This window comes from Oncorhynchus gorbuscha, linkage group LG08 (genome assembly GCF_021184085.1).
Source record: "Oncorhynchus gorbuscha isolate QuinsamMale2020 ecotype Even-year linkage group LG08, OgorEven_v1.0, whole genome shotgun sequence".
Lineage (NCBI taxonomy): Eukaryota > Metazoa > Chordata > Actinopteri > Salmoniformes > Salmonidae > Oncorhynchus > Oncorhynchus gorbuscha.
Window position 1 is genome coordinate 32,101,299 of NC_060180.1, and position 16,288 is coordinate 32,117,586.

The 16,288-nt window shown below is 46.8% G+C and overlaps 1 protein-coding gene across 1 annotated transcript in view; it reads right to left on the reverse strand.

Moving 5' to 3' along the window:
* The window catches only part of wdr11 (WD repeat domain 11), a 150,771-nt gene that overhangs the window by 43,277 nt on the left and 91,206 nt on the right, over window positions 1-16,288 (reverse strand). Inside the window, exons 13-16 of the mRNA XM_046359175.1 lie at window positions 16,076-16,151; window positions 15,272-15,380; window positions 13,492-13,616; window positions 9,976-10,126 (exon numbers count right to left, since the gene is read on the reverse strand). Coding sequence (XP_046215131.1) covers window positions 9,976-10,126; window positions 13,492-13,616; window positions 15,272-15,380; window positions 16,076-16,151 — 461 coding nt within the window. The remainder of the gene's footprint in view (window positions 1-9,975; window positions 10,127-13,491; window positions 13,617-15,271; window positions 15,381-16,075; window positions 16,152-16,288) is intronic.

Genomic DNA, 16,288 nt, shown 5'->3' on the forward strand with positions numbered 1-16,288 from the left:
TTTTTATTTATTTATTATGTTATTTAGATTGACAGGACGGTGAATCAAATCGACTTTTGGGGGCTAATTACACATTGTTGTGTCAATACAACCAGTCACCACAAAGATTCAGGTGTCCTTCCTAACTCAGTTGCCAGAGAGGAAGTAATCCGCCCGGGAATTTCACCATGAGGCCAATTGTGACTTTAAAACAGATTTGAATGGCTGTAATGAGAACTGAAGAAAGAGCAACAACATTGTAATTATTCCACAAGACTAACCTAAATGACAGAGTGAAAATTAGGAAGCCTGTACGGAAAAAAAATATTCCAAAACATGCATCCTGATTGCAATAAGGCACTAAAGTAAAACTGCAACAACAAAAATACTTTATGTCCTGAATACAGCGTTATGTTTGGTGCTAATCCAACACATCACTGAGTACCACTCTTAATATTTTCAAGCATGGTGGTGGCTGCATCATGTTACGGGTATGCTTGTCATGGGCAAGGACTAGAGTCTTTTTTAGCATAAAAAGAAACGGAATAGAGCTAAGCACAGGCAAAATCCTAGAGGAAAACCTGGTTAATTCTGCTTTCCAACAGACACTGGGAGACAAATGCACCTTTCAGCAGGACAATAGCCTAAAAACAAGGCCAAATATACACTGGAGTTGCTTACCAAGATGACATTAAATGTTCATGAGTGACCTAGTTACATTTTTGACTTAAATCAGTTGAAAATCTATGGCAAGACTTGTCTAGGAATGAACAACAACCAACTTGACAGAGCTTGAAGAAATATTGTACAATCCAGGTGTGCAAAGCTCTTATAGACTTACCCAGAAAGACTCACAGCTGTAAAACGCTGCCAAAGGTGATTCTAATATGTATTGACTCAGGAGCATTTCTGACATTTCTGTATTTCATTTTCCCAAGAAATGTGCTATAATTTAAAATAAAACATGTTTTCACTGTCACTAAGGGATCTATAAATCTATTTAATACATGTTTTATTCAGGCTGTAACAAAAAAATGTGGAATAAGTCGAGGGGTATGAATACTTTCGGAAGGAACTGTACATATGTGACAAAACAATTTGAAACACAAAACAAGGAGGGCTTTCTATGCCATTAAAATATCTATCAAATTAGACGCACCAATTAGGATCTGGCTAAAAATATTAAAATAAAAATGTAACAAATTGCACTATATATGGCAGCGAAGTGTAGGGTCCGCTTACAAAACAAGAATTTGCCAAATGGGACAAACATCCAATTAAAACCCTGCATGCAGAATTCTGTAAGAGCATAAACTCTGAACACCACATGCAGAACAGAAATAGGCCTAATCCCTCTTGATTAAAACTATAATTTAAAAACAGGCTGTGCTCATTCTACCCCCAGTAAGAGATCGAGAGAGAGCTGCATCTTCTGTCATCTATCTAATGGCTGCTTGCTAGGCACAGCATCATCCATCCTAAACTAAATCTACCTCCAGTCACCTTTTTTTTATACCCCAAATTTGAGTTAAACACCTGGAATAGATTCAGTGTGAGTAGGCATAAAAGAAACACCAGCAACTTAAGGAAGTCAGTCCCGAAGGGAAAACAAAACGACATGAGGAGCCGCAGTCCCTCGCCACATAGTGCCGATGATGGTGATGCGCATGTCACAGGCAAACAAAGTGAGCACAATTCTAACACAATGTAGAAAATTCCGACAGGAGATTAACAAAAGCCTGAGTAAGATGACAAGTGCCCATAGCTAAGCTGGAACAATCTGTTAAGGGACTCGGTGAAAGGGTGACTGAGGCAGATAATCAAGTTAGAACAGTGGAGGATGGGTGCATTCGCACTGACCGCCTCTTCTCATACCTGCTACGGAGGGACAGACGGCTCTAGGACAGGTGTGAGGCACTCAAGAAGTTTATGAGGTGCAGCGTGAGACTCTACGGGGTCGCATAACATTTATAGTGTGCAGTGGGTTGAACACTTACTCAGAGACGTGCTGAAACTACCACCAAACGTCCCTTTCTTACTGGAATGGTTTCAAATGTCATCTCATCGGCTTATAAAACATTAGGGAACAATTAAGGTAATAAGCAATGCATTCATAGGGTAATTAAGAAAAAGAAAGTACTCTATCAGTTGAAACAACTTGGATGTCAGATTGCATTTCTGCAAGAAACACATTTATCGGATAACGAGCATGAGAAACTGAATAGAACATGAGCTAACTAGCTAGCCATTTCACATCACATCGTTACACCAGCCTAATCTCGGGAGTAGATAGGCTTGAAGTCATAAACAGAAGAGCTTCTGGCAAAACGCACGAAAGTGCTGTTTGAATGAATGCTTATGAGCCTGCTAGTGTCCACTCAGTCAGACTGCTCTATCAAATCATAGACTTAATTATAACATAATAACACACAGAAATACGAGCCTTAGGTCATTAATATGGTCGAATCCGGAAACTATCATCTCGAAAACAAAACATTTATTCTTTCAGTGAAATACGGAACCGTTCCGTATTTTATCTAACGGGTGGCATCCATCAGTCTAAATATTCCTGTTACATTGCACAACCTTCCATGTTATGTCATAATTACGTAAAATTCTGGCAAATTAGTTCGCAATGAGCCAGGCGGGCCAAACTGTTGCATATACATTGACTCTGCGTGCAATGAACGCAAGAGAAGTGACACAATTTCACCTGGTTAATATTGCCTGCTAACCTGGATTTCTTTTAGCTAAATATGCAGGTTTAAAAATATTGTAATGACCTGACTAGATCATAAATTAACAATTGTCCAGACAGAGGCTTGAGTTTGCGAATTGACGGTTTATTAAACCAACTTTACACAGGCTACTGTTTGGGCCGTAGCACACGCCAAATAGATGACAGATAACCCACAAGCCAATCGTGACCTTCTCTTGTGAAGCCCAGACGTAAGAGAGAGAGAACAAAGGCTGAACCTGGTCTTAACTTCCAATGCTCCACCCCCCTGCCCAACCCCCCTCCACGCCACTCCGCCAACCACCAGGATGCACGGCATCAGAACATTCCAGGCATTCCCGTGATTGGCAGATAGCAGGTTGATTGACATGTCGGACCCCGCGAACACCGGGTACTGGTCAGTACAACACAACCACCTCCTAGCATAACACATAACACACAGCTGTCTGTCCGGGTCGCTACACAGCCCCACCACCACAAAGTCCCTCGTCCCCGAGGGAACAAACAAAGTCTCTGAAGCGACCCGGAGGTCTCCTTTGCCTGCGTGGCCGTGATGGTCGCAGAGTGCCCCTCTGGGAACCAGGGGATGAAGGCAGGGATATGGGGGGACAAGGAAGCGGGAACGGGTAATACTTTCCGTGGCTCTGGGGAACCACGCGGTGACACAGGGGGGGAGACAGGGGGAGTGGGCTGTCTGGAGCCTTGTCTGCGGCACCTGAGGGTGGGTGCCTGGAGAATGTCATTGCCAGAGAGGGGAATTGTGGGGGTTCCTGGGGTTTGGGGAGAAGAGGCCCCTCTGTATGGGGCTAACCTGTACCGGTGCAGTGCCACCTTTCTCCCCCTGGGAGGAAGCTGCACCCGGTACACAACCTCCCCTACCCTCTCCAGGACACTGCAGGGTCCCACCCAGTGACTGTCCAACTTGGGGCATCTGCCTTTTTTCCTTAGGGGGCTGTAGACCCAGACCAGCTCCCCAGCCACAAAGTGCCTTCCCCGGGTGTGCACGTCATAGTTCCTTTTCTGCCTCACACCTGCATTCACCAGCTGCTCTCTGGCGAAGGTGTGGGCTGTCTCCAGGCGGTCCTGGAGTCTCCGGGCATACTCCGGCCCCGGAGGAACATGAGGGCTATCCAGGGGCCGACCAAACGCCATCTCCGCAGGGGTGCGGATCTCTCTCCCCAGCATGAGGAGGGCAGGCGTGCAGGAGGAGGAGTCTTGAACAGCGGAGCGGCATGCCATGAGGACCATAGGCAGGTGCTTGTCCCAGTTACGCTGGTGTTTGGAAGAGACAATGGCCAGCTGCTGTCCAAGCATTTTGTTGAAGCGCTCCACAAGGCCATCACTTTGAGGATGGAGAGGAGTAGTGCGGTTCTTGTGCATACCCAGCCTCTCACACATGGTGGCGAACACACGGGACTCAAAGTTTCTGCCTTGGTCGCTGTGGATGGACTCTGCAGCTCCAAACCTGCTGAACATCCCCGCTGTCAGGGCGTTGACGATGGTCTCTGCCTCCTGGTCAGGCAGAGCATAGGCCTCGGGCCATTTTGTGAAATAGTCCATGGCCGTGAGCACCCAGCGGTTTCCACTGTCTGTGGTGGGGAACGGCCCAACTACATCCACTCCCACCCTCTCCATGGGAGCCCCCACTGGGAACTGTTGGAGCTGAGCATGAGAGCGGCCTGGGGGGCCCTTTCTCGCGGTGCAGTTGTCACAGCGGCGACAAAAGTCCTCCACATCCCTCTTGTGCTGCCCCCAGTAGAAGCCCTGACGGAGACGGCGCAGTGTTTTTGTGACCCCAAAGTGTCCAGTCCCCACCCCCCCATGAGTACTCTGGAGCACAGCCTCCCGCAATGCTTTTGGGACCACCACCTGCCACCTCTCCTCTCCCGTAGCTGACTCCTTCCATGCCTGCTGTAGCACGCCATCAGCCAGCCGCAGTCTCTCAAACTTCGACCACAACCCTTTGGTCGCGAGTGAGAGCGCTGTCACCTCTTCCCATGGTGGCCTCACCTGCGCCTCTACCCACTGTAGCACTGGCTGTAGGTCTGTGTCCCGTCCCTGCTGCTTCCGCCATTCAGCCACGTCGACAGTCTGCAGCTCACAGCAGACAGGCCCGCTCGCCCGACACACTGTGGCACAGACACCCTCCTCTGCCCGCAGCTCTCTCTCCCGTCCCTCTCTCCGTTCACAGTGGCGGCAGCCATCTGCAGTACAGGGCCGACGGGACATGGCGTCGGCGTTGGAGTGGCGTGCCCCTGCCCTGTGCACCACCGTGAAGTCATACGGCTGAAGCTCCTCCAACCAGCGTGCCACCTGCCCCTCTGGCTCTCTGAAAGACATGAGCCACTGGAGAGCAGAGTGGTCAGTCTTTACAGTACAGGGCAGATCCCCAGGTAGTACTTGAAGTATTTGACGGAAGCCACAACAGCCAAGAGCTCCCGCCGGGTGACACAGTAGTACGAGGCCAGGCCCAGGAAGCTCTTCAGCTGACGCTGGTCGGTGGGCCAGTCTCTGACAGCCCCTATCTTGTCCTCCATGGTGCTGATCCCCTCCTTCCCAACTCGGTGGCCCAAGAAGGACACCTCTCTCCTCATGAAGTGGCACTTCTCGGGGTGGAGCTTCAGACCTGCGGCAGCCACCCTCTCCAGCACACGCCGTAGCGCCCCCAGGGCTGACTGGAAGGAGCTGCCATGGGCCAGGATGTCATCGAGGTATACCAGACACTGCTGTCGGGGGATGCCAACCAGCACCCTGTCCATCAAACGCTCAAAAGAAGCTGGAGCGTTGCACAGGCCAAAGCACAGGACCTTGAACTGCCAGTGTCCTCTGTTAGTGGAGAACGCAGTTTTGGCTCTGGCCTCTGGGGAGAGGGGCACCTGCCAGTAGCCACTGCAGAGGTCTAGTGAGGAGAACCAGGAGGACCCCCTAACCAGGTCCAGCGACTCATCGATACGTGGTATGGGGTATGAGTCCTTCCTGGTTACCTCATTCAGCCGCCTGTAGTCCGCACAGAACCTCAGCTTGCCCCCCTTCTTCGGAACCATGACGACTGGCGCCGCCCAGGGGCTGTCTGAGGGCTCAATGAAGTCTGCCCGCTGCATCTCCAACACAGCCTTGTCTGCCGCCTCCTGGCGTGCCAGCGGGATACGGCGGGGACGCATCTTGATGGGTCGAGCATCACCTGTGTCGATCTCATGCTGCACCAGATGAGTCTGACCCACCTCTTCCTCACTCAACGCAAAGCTGTCTCTGAATTCAAACAGCAACTGCCACAACCGTTCCTGCTGCTCGGGGTCAAGACCAACACAGTTCCTCCCCCATATCTCCCTCACTGCAGACAGTGTCCTCTCCTCTCCCATCTGGGGTAGCTGGGCTGGGGGGGTGCGGCCCGGGCTCACAGAGGGCTGTGTAATGGAGGTAGCTGGGGGAATGTAACACACCGCCGTAGGTGACAGGGGGACTGGGGAAAAGTCACACACAGCTGTGGGGGAGGGGGCGCAGCCATAAGTCTCTGCTGCTTTAACTGTTGGAGTAAAGGGTTTGTTGGGTTGAGTGAATGTGACATTAGGGGGGCCATGGTGACTTCCGTCCCTCCCTGGAAGCTCAGTGTGCCCCTATTTAGGTCTAACTGGCAGCCTGTGCTCCTAAGAAAGTCCAACCCCAGGATACAAGGGTCCTGCACAGCCGCCACCCACACAGGATGACGCACAGTCCTGCCCCCTACTGTCAGAGTCATTATTCCCTTCCCTTTCATGGGTGCCAGCTCACCTGTGACTGTGCGGAGCTGCACAGTTGTAGGCTCACACTGAGTCCAACCTGGCACAATATCTGGCCTCACCAGGGTTACTGTGGACCCAGTGTCCACCAGGGCGGAGCAGGGCACCCCCTCCACAGTGACAGGGACATGACAAAAGTCCCCAACACAGGTCCGGCCCACCACAACAACAGGCTCCATCCGCTTGCCCTCGTCTGCTTCTGGGGGAAGTGGAGCCTTGCTTCCCCGTCTGTGCCGGTGGGCTCCTCCTGAAGATGATGGTGGTTGGGATAGAAAGCCAGGGGTCCGCACTACCTGGTCTATGCGGACCCCGAGCCGTTTCCCTGAGCTCTGGGGGACATGGGGCAAACTCGGCGCAGATGGCCTGGCTGGCCACAACCCCAGCAGACCCTGGGACCAGGGCTTGTGTTTCGTGCCGCCTGTAGCGACACAGCCCGAATGAGTTTTGTCATTTCGGCCACCCAAGCAGGCTTTTCCGGCTCCGGGCTGCTCTGCCCCCCAGCTCGCACAGAGGGTGTGTCTCCCTGCACCCCCACCAAAGCCCCAGCTGAAGCCCCAGCCCACACCAGCTCCCTCTCCAAAGCCATCTCCAAGGCTGTCTGCAATGACTCAGGATGAGCCAGCTGGGTCTGTATGCGCAGCTCTGTAGGAGAGAGCGCCTGTATGAACTGGTCCCGTGCTAGCTCGCTCTGCACGGAGGGGGGCATGTGAGCATATGCCCGCCGAGAGAGGCTCTCAATGTCATTAGCTAGCACCCGTAGAGGCTCTCCAGGCAGCCTGCGTCTATTACTCAGTTCGGAGAGCAGTAGCCCGGGCTGTACACACTGTCCATAGCGCCTCCTCAGTGCTCCCACTAAAGCACCATAATCATGCCTGTCCTCGGGGCTAATCAATATCAAACAGGCCAGAGCTTCATCCGTGAGGCATAAAGCCAACTGCAGTGCCCTTTCTTCATCCGACCACCCCCTAAAATGAGCTAACAGTTCAAACTGAGCATGAAATGCTTCCCAATCCGCCTTACCGGAATACTTCGGGGTCTTAACCGGTTAAGACTCTAGGGGCAGTATTTCATTTTTGGATAAAAAGACGTGCCCGTTTTTAGCGCAATATTTTGTCACGGAAAGATGCTCGACTATGCTTGGAATTGATAGTTTTGGAAAGAAGACACTGACGATTCCAGAACTGCAAAGATTTTCACTGTGAGTGCCTTAGAACAAAACCTACAGGCAAAACCAAGATGTTTGAGCGACCAGGAAATCAACAGGATTTCTGATGGCACGTTTTCCATGATCGCCTTATATGGCTGTGAATGCGACAGGAATGAACGGACACTTCCTATCGTTTCCCCAAGGTGTCTGCAGCATTGTGACGTATTTGTAGGCATATCATTGGAAGATTGACCATAAGAGACTACATTTACCAGGGGTCCCGCACGGTGTCTGTGTGGAAATTGGTGCGCAAAAGTCACCTACCAGTATTTTTCCATCCGAATCTGAGAACAATGCAGGCTTCCAGGAATGGCATTTCAATGAAGAGATATATGACAAAACACCTTGAGGATCGATTCAAACAACGTTTTCCATGTTTCAGTCGATATTATGGAGTTAATTTGGAAAAAAGTTTGACGTGTAGGTGACTGAATTTTCGGTTAGTTTCGGTAGCCAAATGCATAGTAACAAAACGGAACGTTGTGTCCTACACAAGCATCTTTCAGGAAAAACTGGACATCTGCTATGTAACTGAGAGTCTCCTCATTGAAACATCTGAAGTTCTTCAAAGGTAAATTATTTTATTTGATCCCTTTGCTGGTTTTTGTGAATATGTTGCGTGCTAAATGCTAACGCTAAATGCTAAGCTAGCTATCACCACTCTTACACAAATTATTGATTTTCTCTGGTTCTAAAGCATATTTTGAAAATCTGAGACGACAGGATTGTTAAGAAAAGGATAAGCTTGAGGATAGACATATTTATTTCATTTCATTTGCGATTTTTAGAAATCGCTAACGTTGCGTTATGGTAATGAGCTTGAGGCTATGATTACGCTACCGAATACGGTGTGGGTAGGACTAACAGGTTAACAGATACGGACGCAGCCGGGAACTGGGCGCCGCCATGTTTGTTTACATCCTGAGCCCCAGATTCCTCGTCACGCCGCGTCGACGTCGCCACTTTCGGTCCGCCCACCAGAATCCGCGCGAAATACAGTCGACGAAGCACTCCTGCCCGCTTCAGCCGCCATCACTCTAACGTCCTCCCTCAAGCGGCCTCTGCGCTCCGACGCCCTGGCGATCTCCTCAGACAGAACCCCCCGACGTCCATTCACACGCACCTCCTTGGCCATAATCGTCCCCTACCTCCACCTTCACTTTCGGATTCCCTTGAAGCATTTTCAATCCCCGTTCTCACCTACGGTAGCTAGCCACATAAGTCAGCTAGCTAGCCGGCTAACTTGTATCAACGTTTTTACTTCTGACACCAATGTAATGACCTGACTAGATCATAAATGAAAAATTGTCCAGACAGAGGCTTGAGTTTGCGAATTGACGGTTTATTAAACCAACTTTACACAGGCTACTGTTTGGGCCGTAGCACACGCCAAAAGATGACAGATAACCCACAAGCCAATCGTGACCTTCTCTTGTGAAGCCCAGACGTAAGAGAGAGAGAACAAAGGCTGAACCTGGTCTTAACTTCCAATGCTCCACCCCCCTGCCCAACCCCCCTCCACGCCAACCACCAGGATGCCCGGCATCAGAACATTCCAGTCATTCCCGTGATTGGCAGATAGCAGGTTGATTGACATGTCGGACCCCGCGAACACCGGGTACTGGTCAGTACAACACAACCACCTCCTAGCCTAACACATAACACACAGCTGTCTGTGCGGGTCGCTACAATATATACTTCTGTGTATTGATTTTAAGAAAGGCATTGATGTTTATGGTTAGGTACACGGAGCAACGACAGTCCTTTTTCGCGAATGCGCACTGCATTGATTATATGCAAGGAGGACACGTGAGATAAACTAGTAATATCATCAACCATGTGTAGTTATAACTAGTGATTATGATTGATTAAGTTTATTGCTAGCTAGCAACTTACCTTGGCTTCTTACTGCATTCGCCTTGTGAGGCAGGTGGTTAGAGCGTTGGATTAGTTAACCGTAAGGTTGCAAGATTGAATCCCTGAGCTGACAAGGTAAAAATCTGCCCCTGAACAAGGCAGTTATTAACCCAACGTCATTGAAAATAAGATTTTTCTCATTTTTAAGGCAAAATCGGCATCCAAAATTACCGATTTCCGATTGTTACGAAAACTTGAAATCGGCCCTAATTAATCGGCCATTGCAATTAAATCAGACGACCTCTACTGGAGAGTAAAGAGGAGAATGTAGAGTGTAGACTTAGCATGTACAATTACAGAAGCATTAGATCAGCATACATGAAGGAGAAGATGGGAGAGGAGATTGAGTTAAGACTCACGTCTGGGGGAATGCGGGCACCGTCTTTGACGGTATTACCCTCGACAGTGATGTGGTACACCTGTCCGTCTGTGTCTGTGAACACAAAGTGTTCCCTCGCTGAAATGGCCTGGCCTCCTCCCTCCGATTTACTTTCTGCATCCTGCAGAAGACTACAGACACATACAAACACATTCTACTAGTGAGGACCACTGATAAAGAGAGGGCTAGATCAGGGGTCAGCAACACGCAGGGCAAAACCAGACAATTTTTTTGGCCTCTTTTAGATTTTAGTTTTTGTCAAAAAAAGACAAGGAATTCAGCTAAAAATGTGTTCAATTTAGGAAGTCTGTTCCCAAGTATTCCCATAAATAGTGACGTGATTGTGTCTCAATGTGATCAAGGTATGAAATTGTTATTTTCAAATCAAATTTATATTTGGGCTTAGTTGTGGTCAATTTGCAGTGTACAATATATTATAAATACATTCCGGCCAACCGATCATCCACTCATGACTAGATACACTACTGTTCAAAAGTTTGGGGTCACTTAGAAATGTCCTTGTTTTTGAAAGAAAAGCACATTTTTTGTCCATTACAAAAACATCAAATTGATCAGAAAAACAGTGTAGACATTGTTGATGTTGTAAATGACTATTGTAGCTGGAAACGGCAGATTTTTTATGGAATATCTACATAGGCGCACAGAGGCCCATTATCAGCAACCATTACTCTTGTGTTCCAATGGCACGTTGTGCTGGCTAATCCAAGTTTATCATTTTAAAAGGCAAATTGATCAAAGAACAGCAGTCTCAACGTCAACAGCAAAGAGGCGACTCTGGGACGCTGGTCTTTTAGGCAGAGTTGCAAAGAAAAAGCCATATCTCAGACTGGCCAATAAAAATAAAAGATTAAGATGGGCAAAAGAACACGCAGAGGCCAGCATCCCGGAGTCGCCTCTTCACTTTTGATGTTGAGACTGGTGTTTTGCAGGTAATATTTAATGGACCTGACAGTTGAGGACTTGTGGGGCGTCTTTCTCAAACTAGACACTAATGTACTTGTCCTCTTGCTCAGTTGTGCACCGGGGCTTCCCACTCTTTCTATTCTGGTTACAGCCAGTTTACACTGTTCTGTGATGGGAGGAATACACAGCATCGTACGAGATCTTCAGTTTTCAAATTCTCGAATGGAATAGCCTTCATTTCTGAGAACAAGGTCAGACTGACAAGTTTCAGAAGAAAGGTCTTTCTTTTTGGCCATTTTGAGCCTGCAATCGAGCCCACAAATGCTGATGCTCCAGATACTCAACTAGTTTTATTGCTTCTTTAACCTCTTATGACTCCTCTATACTTCCCCGTTGGAGAAAGTGCGTACCCATAGTAAACTGAAAATATTTTTACCCAAAATTGCTAATATATGCATATAAAAATGATTATTGAATAAAAAACTCTAAAGTTTCTAAAACCGTTTAAATTATGTCTCTATGTAAAGCAGAACTGAAAGGGCAGCCTTTCTCCCAAACTCTCTCTTGTGAAGAAAAAGTTGGTTCAACTTTGACGTCATGAGCCACACCCTTCCCAGGGAGCTACAGATCCAGGAACAGTCTCTCTTCAGCGCGATGTCAGCTTTCAAGTGGCGCGTTCATTGTGAGAATCCCACGAGCCCTGCACGTTTGGCGGGCGAAATTGCTCGTGTCCCTCTGAAAATCAGGCACTCTTTTGCGCGTGGCCGATTTGGACTACGTCTTTTTCCATGATGCAGCATTTCAAGCCGGATTGTCTGTTAGCGTTGCTCTTTGTTCTACATGCTAAAAACATCATAAAGCTCGATTTTGCACATCGTTTGACCAGTTTATTCGACATATAATATGTAAATTGGAAGTTTTGATACGCAACAGTGCTGGACCAGAAGTCATTTTTTACGCATTTCAACTGAAGCTGTTAGCATATGCTAATACCGGGACACACAACGTGAAACCAAACGATGTATTGGGTAAGTATGACTCCTTCTACGTCTTCAGATGGAAGAACATCAAAGGTAAGGGAATATTTATGTGGTTATTTGTGGTTTCTGTGGACTCCAAATGTAGAGGAGACATACTGCTAATATCTGAGAGCTGACTCATAGTATAGTCCAGTGAACGATGTCTGTAACGTTAAAAATAAATGTAATACAGCGGTTGCATTAAGAAGAAGTGTATCTTTGTAAATATGTGTAGAACATGTATATTTAGTCATGTTAATTCTTGTTATCTGACGTTGTCGGAGCTATCATCATTTCTCCGGACATTTGAGAAGCATTTTCTGAAATGTCGTCATTGTAAACCGATATTTATGGATATAAATGTCATATTATTGGAAAAAATTAAATGTACTGTGTAACATGTAATATTACTGTCATCTGATGAAGATTTTCAAAAGGTTAGTGAATTATTTTAATCCTACTTTTAAATTTTATTTTTTTCTGGGACAAAATGGTCGCCGTTTGCCTTTTGTTTCGGTGGTTACCTAATATAAATATGTGCTATGTTTTCGCCGTAAAACATTTTAGAAATCTGACTTGCTGGGTAGATTAACAAGATGTTTATCTTTCATTTGAGCTATTGGACTTGTTAATGTGTGGAGGTTAAATATTTTTTGGAATATTTTTGCGCATTGTGCGTTATGGTAATGAGCTTGAGCTGTAGTCACGATCCCGGATCCGGGATGGGGGGACGTAAGAGGTTAAATCAGGACAAGTTTTTAGTTGTGCTAACATAATTGCAATTGATCAATATGCCTTTTAAAATGATACACTTGGATTAGCTAACACAACGTGTCATTGGAACACAGGAGTGATGGTTGCTGATAATGGGCCTCTATATAATTATGCAGATATTCCATCCAGCTACAATAGTCATTTACAACATTAACAATGTCTACACTGTATTTCTGATCAATTTGATGTTATTTTAATGGACACATTTTTTTGCTATTCTAAGTGACCACAAACTTTTGAAAGGTAGTGTACGTGTTCATGAGAGACCTTCCCATAGAGGGGTCATAATAGTCCGTAGGCCAGACCGTTCGGACGCTACAGACGTTTCTGTGAGAAATGTGCTTTTCTTTCAAAAAGAAGGACATTTCTAAGTGAATCCAAACCTTTGAATGGTAGTGAAGAAACAGTGGGGAGAAGTATTTGATACACTGCCAATTTTGCAGGTTTTCCTACTTACAAAGCATGTAGAGGTCTGTAATTTGTATCATAGGTACACTTCAACTATGAGAGGCGGAATCTAAAACAAAAATCCAGAAAATCACATTGTATGAGTTTTAAGTAAAAACCTGCAAAATTGGCAGTGTATCAAATACTTGTTCTCCCCACTGTACCTACACCACGTCTCACCCCGAGAAACACACACACAATATTAAGAAAGACACATCGAGAATTTTCAATGAATTTATGATGAGTAGGAGTTTTTTCTGACCATTTGGCAACACTCTAGGTCTTAGTGCTGAGGTGCGACCCACCCCCCTTCATGCCCCCTGCTCTCTGACCTGATAACGGAGGACTCCACGCTGCTCTGCTCGGTGTCAGACAGAGTGGTATATCTGGCCATGGCCTCCCGTGCTAACAACTGTTTCTTCTTCAGACTCTTCAGGTTGTGGGAGGGGGACCACTCCTGCACACACAAACGCAAAAAGTGCATGACCAACACAGACACACACACAGTTCATGGAGATTTCTTCAGCTGCCTGACATCTTGAAGAACACGATTGTTGGTGGACAAACGTTGAGATTTATTTTCCTTGGAACCACACCCACAAATTCACAAAAGAGCTCCACTCTTTCCCATACCCTGTTTCATCATTCAGGATTGCGGCCAAAACAACTGCCCCATTTTGCCCGGAGGGTGCAATCAATGTGGAAATGAGCAGGCAGTAAGGGGCTGGGGAGAGAATGTATTATTAACGTTACTGTGGCTCAGACTTTCCAGCCCACATCACTCTCCATTTATCCGTTTTTCTCTGGACTAATGTAGCGACGTCCTTGCTGAGAGAGGATAACTTTCCCAACTAATCTTCCAAATTGAAAATATAAAAATATGTGTATACAGGAGTACAGTGCATTCAGAAAAAATTCTGAAATTAAATGTTTCCCTCAATCTACACACAATACCCCATAATGACAAAGAACTGGTTTTAGATTTTTTTTAAACGTATAAATAATATAAAAAAACAGATATTACATTTACGTTAGTATTCAGACCCTTTACTCAGTACTTTGTTGAAGCACCTTTGGCAGCGATTACAGACTTCAGTCTTCTTGGGTATGACGCTACAAGCTTGGCACACCTGTATTTGTGGAGTTTCTCCCATTCTTCTCTGCATATCCTCTCAAGCTCTGTCAGATTGCTTGGGGAGCGTTGGTCTTAGATCAGGTTCAAGTCTGGGCTCTGGCTGGGCCATTCAAGGACATTCAGAGACTTGTCCCAAAGCCACTCCTGCATTGTTTTAGCTGTGTGCTTAGGGTCATTGTCCTGTTGTAAGGTGAACCTTCGCCACAGTCTGAAGTCCTGAGGACTCTGGAGCAGGTTTTCATCAATGATCTCTACGTACTTTGCTCCGTTCATCTTTCCCTTGATCCTGACTAATGTTCCAGTCCCTACCGTTGAAAATCATCCCCACAGCATGATGCTGCCACCACCATGCTTTGGTTTCCTCCAGATGTGTCGCTTGGCATTTAGGCCAAAGAGTTCAATCTTGGATTTTCACACCAGAGAATCTTGTTTCTCACAGTCATTGAGTCCTTTATGTACCTTTTGGCAAAATCCAAGTGGGCTGTCATGTGCCTTTTACTAAGGAGTGGCATCAATCTGACCAATCTACCATAAATGCCTGATTGGTGGAGTACTGCAGAGATGGTTGTCTTTCTGGAAGATTCTCCCATCTCTAGAGAAGAAAGTTGGAGTTCTTTCAGATTGACCATTGGGTTCTTGGTCACCTAATTGACCAATTCCCTCCTACCCCAATTGCTCAGTTTGTCCAGGCGGCCAGCTCTAGCAAGAGTCTTGGGTGGTTCCAACCTATTTTTAGTTTTGTCATTATTATGTAGAACTGTGTGTAGATTGATGATAATTAAATATATATATATATTTTAGAAAAGGCTGGAATGTAAAAAAATGTGTAAAAAGTAAAGGGGTCTGAATACTTTCCGAACGCACTGGATAGACACAGAATAATCAACAAAGACTCTTGGAGAGTATTGCCTCAGTTTACAATGCCTAGGTGTATATGCATGTATGCTATGGTTTTTCTGTGTGTGTGTGTTCAGTACCAGTGCAGTGACAGTGGGGAAGTTCTTGGCCATCTCTCGTAGCAGGGTGCCGGTCCTGACGTCCCACAGCTCCAGGGGCTTGTCTCTGAACACCACCACCAGGTACTGCCTGTAGGGTACAACACACACACCACAGTACAAGAACATCACAGTCTGTACCATCAAAATCATCCCCATGTGCTCTATGGGACACTTTCTCTCTCAAAGACACACACATCCGTACACACACAAGCAAGCACAAACAGATTTCAAACATCCATTCTTTGTGTGAAGGGCGCCCTGTGCTGTCCTGGAGTTCATGCTGTTCTAGGGAAAGAACAAATAGCATCAGCATATAAATTAGCTCTCAGGGAACAGAGACAAAGACCAGAAGCATTATACTGCTACAGTACTTTGTCTGAAGTTTCATTAAGGTTGCTTTGTCCTAATGAGACAGCTGAGCCCTTGCAAAGGTAAATCTCTCACCCTCCCTCTTTTCTCTCAATCGCTCTCTCTCACCATCCCCCTCTATATTTCTCCCTCCCTCCCTTCCCTCCTTCATGCATACACGCAGAGAGCTCTTTAGAGAGCCTTTAGCCATCAAAAGCATGTGCTTCTGACAACAGCTCAGTAGCAGGAACAGAATGAGAGAGTATGCCCTGGACAATTAAAGGCAATGGATATCCCTTGACGGCACATAGGCTTAATAAAAAAACACCCGGTGGGGAGACGAGAAAGAGGCGACAGTGGCAGTTAAGGTGAAGGGTATGTGTGCGTACGTGAGTGTGGCAGGTGTAAAGAGGTGGCTGTGTGTAGGGGACTCACTTCAGATGAGACACTTTCATCATCTCAATGGCAGGCTCGTCATTCCCCTGTTCGCCTCGGAATGCAAAGCACCTGCCTGGGAGAGGAGAGGAAGGAGAGATCGAGAGAAAAATAGAGCATGAAATCATTCAACACCATGAAACACAAGGATGGTCATTTATATAGTAGCTAAATAGTATAGGGCCTAAGATGGATCCCTGGGGAACCCCTGCA